This window comes from Octodon degus, unplaced genomic scaffold, assembly GCF_000260255.1.
Source record: "Octodon degus isolate 3935 unplaced genomic scaffold, OctDeg1.0 scaffold00307, whole genome shotgun sequence".
Classification (NCBI taxonomy): Eukaryota; Metazoa; Chordata; class Mammalia; order Rodentia; family Octodontidae; genus Octodon; species Octodon degus.
The window spans coordinates 687760-690604 of record NW_004524883.1 but is presented as its reverse complement, the minus strand read 5'-3'; the positions used below and the strand labels follow the sequence as shown (position 1 = coordinate 690604).

The 2845-nt window shown below is 44.0% G+C and overlaps 1 protein-coding gene across 1 annotated transcript in view; it reads left to right on the top strand.

The window, feature by feature from the left end:
- Positions 1-2839, top strand: part of Nedd8 (neural precursor cell expressed, developmentally down-regulated 8) — an 11228-nt gene extending 8389 nt beyond the window's left edge. Inside the window, exons 2-4 of the mRNA XM_004647464.2 lie at positions 1058-1105; positions 1264-1346; positions 2667-2839. Coding sequence (XP_004647521.1) covers positions 1058-1105; positions 1264-1346; positions 2667-2763 — 228 coding nt within the window. The 3' untranslated portion in view covers positions 2764-2839. The remainder of the gene's footprint in view (positions 1-1057; positions 1106-1263; positions 1347-2666) is intronic.
- Positions 2840-2845: the final 6 nt, after the last annotated feature.

Genomic DNA, 2845 nt, shown 5'->3' with positions numbered 1-2845 from the left:
AAAAAAAAAAAAAAAGAAAGAAAGAAAAATAATAGGAAATGGAGATGCATCTTTTGCAAATGGAAAGAGGACTGAGAGATGGGAGGGAAAGTGGGAGGGGAGAAAGGGAAATAAAGAGTTCACATGTGTTATGAACACATACAAGCACCCTATGGTGCACGTAATTACCATGCACTTCAGACACGACTGGTGCATTCAAGGTGGGGTGGGCCCAGTGCAATGCAAACATGGACTAATAAAAAATTTTTAGAAATCACTGAGTGGGAGCTGGGAAGATAGTTCAGCAGTCTAAGAACCTGCCTGGCAAGCACAAGGACCCGGGTTTGATCCCCATACTGCATGCTGTGCTGGCCCCAGAACCCGGACACTGTGCTTAAAAAAGAGACTTAAAATTCACTGGGTGTGGTAGGGTACACTTGTTTCCCAGCACTCAGGAGGATTGCCACAAGTTTGAAGTCAGCAAGGCCAGGCTGAACTACATAGAACCTGTCTTAAAAAACAAAACTAAAAATGTTTAAATTGTCCATAGCTGTTGGGTACTGTAATATGTGCCTGTAATTCCAGTACAGTGGGTAGCTAAGGCAGGAGGATCTCAAATTGGAGTCTAGCTCGAGCAACTTAGTGGCTTAGGGAGAACCTTTCTCAAAATAAAAAAAGAGCTGGGACTGTAACTCACTGTAAATAGCCTGGCTTTCTTCCCCATTACAAAAGAAAATAAACCAGAGCATGAAACTTAACTGAACACAAGTACGTTCAAACCTTTAGATTTTCCAAACCAGAGTTCCTGGAAGTCAGGCATGGTAGTGCTCGCCTGTCATCCAGGCTGAGGCAGGAGGAGGATCACCATGGGTTAAGGCCAACCTGGGCTACGCAGTGAATTCAAGGCCAGCATGAACTACATAATGAGACCCTGTCACAAAAAAAAACAAAACAAAAAGCAGTTGCTGGAAATGTGCACCTCTCAGAAGACAACAGATCCCTAAAGACCAGGACAGGATGTTTTATGTAGAAATTTTACTTTCAGATGTAGGACTTAAGAGAACTTCATCTGTTTCAGACACTGACCGGAAAGGAGATTGAGATTGACATTGAACCCACAGACAAGGTGAAGTATGCCCAAAGTCTTTGCCCTTCTTGCTTCTACCTTTGTTTCGGAAATGCTTAGAAGCTTGATCTATTTATTCCCATTCTGCCTGCTTAGCCCTTGTTCTTTCCATTTCTATGGTTCTGTCCATAAGCCTCTAACCACTTGTGCCTCTTAAGGTGGAGCGAATCAAGGAGCGTGTCGAGGAGAAAGAGGGAATCCCGCCACAACAGCAGCGGCTCATCTATAGCGGCAAACAGATGTAAGTTTGGAGGGAGAATTAGGGCACAGGAGCCTTTGGGGCTTTTTGTTTTTGTTTTTTATAAGACAAGGTTTTGCTATTTAGCGAAATAAATAAATTTGGGGCCAGGGAGATGGCTCAGTAGAATAAGCGCTTCCCTGGCAAGCACAAGGGCCTGAGTGCAATCCCCAGTTCTGGCAAAAATAAAGGTTTTGCTTTGTAGTTCAGGTTGGACTTGAACTCACTATGTAGCTTAGGCTGGCCTCAAACTCATGGTGACCCAAATGCTGGGATTATGGGCATGCACCACCACACCATGCAGTGCAGTCTTGTGTGAGATGAGGAAGCACATGCTAGAGGTGTCCTGGGTTTGCCTCTTTGTTGTTTTGTTTGCATATTTTTGCAGTATTAAGATCAAATCCAGGAGTGCTTACCAGTGAGCTACATCTCCAGCTCTTTATACTTTATTACCCTCCCCCATTCCTCTATCCTCCCTTCAACACCTCAGCTTGTTTCTTCGTTAATAAAGTAAGAAAGATCTGCTGGGTGTAGTAGCACATGCCTATTACCTCAGTACTCAGAAGGCTCAGACAGGAGGATTGCTGGGAGTTGGAGGCTACTTTGGGCTCTCTAGTGCATTCAAGGCCAGCCTGCACTACATACCAAGACCCTATCTCAAACCCACATTAAAAAGAAATAAACTAAGGTCAAAATGTGGGTCTAATAACTTCCATAATTGTCAAGATACCAGTAAACAGTTGATAGCTGCAATGAGAATACGGACTGGGGAGATAGCTCAGCAGCATAAGCACCTGCCTGGCAAGTGCAAGGTCCCAAGTTTGATCCTAGGTACCAAAAGAAAATACCTAATTTCTGTTAATAAGTTACTCCTTGCTGGGCCAGGGAGATAGCTCAGTAGAATAAGTGTGTGCCTGGCAAGCACAAGGTCTTGAGTTCAATCCCCGGTACCGCAAAAAAAAAAAAAAAAGTTACTCCTTGCTAATACTATATTTTTTGCCTATGAAGAAAATAAAAATAAATATGATGGGTTAGTAAAAATAAAAGAATTCCTGGCTGGCCCCATGCCCCCCCCCCCACCGCCCCCACTGAGCCAGCAATCCAGTCTGGGTGTGTGGCACATGCCTGTAATCCCAGCACTTGGGAGGCTGAAAACAGGATCACCACAAGTCCAAGCTGCATAGTAGAGACCCTGTATCAAATACATAAATAAAAAAATAGAATGAAAGAGTTCTTTTCTCAGTCAAGTTGCCAAAGAGATCCATGAAAAGTTTTATACCCCTGCTTTAGATTGTATTTCTAATGCTTTTTCACTCCTTGCAGGAATGATGAGAAGACAGCAGCTGACTACAAGATTCTAGGTGGTTCTGTCCTCCACCTGGTGTTGGCTCTGAGAGGAGGAGGTGGTCTTAGGCAATGATGAGTCTTCCCTCCTCTGTACCTCCCTACCCTGTCGCTCATAGTGAAGTATATATTCTGTCACTGGCTGGGACACATGAGCC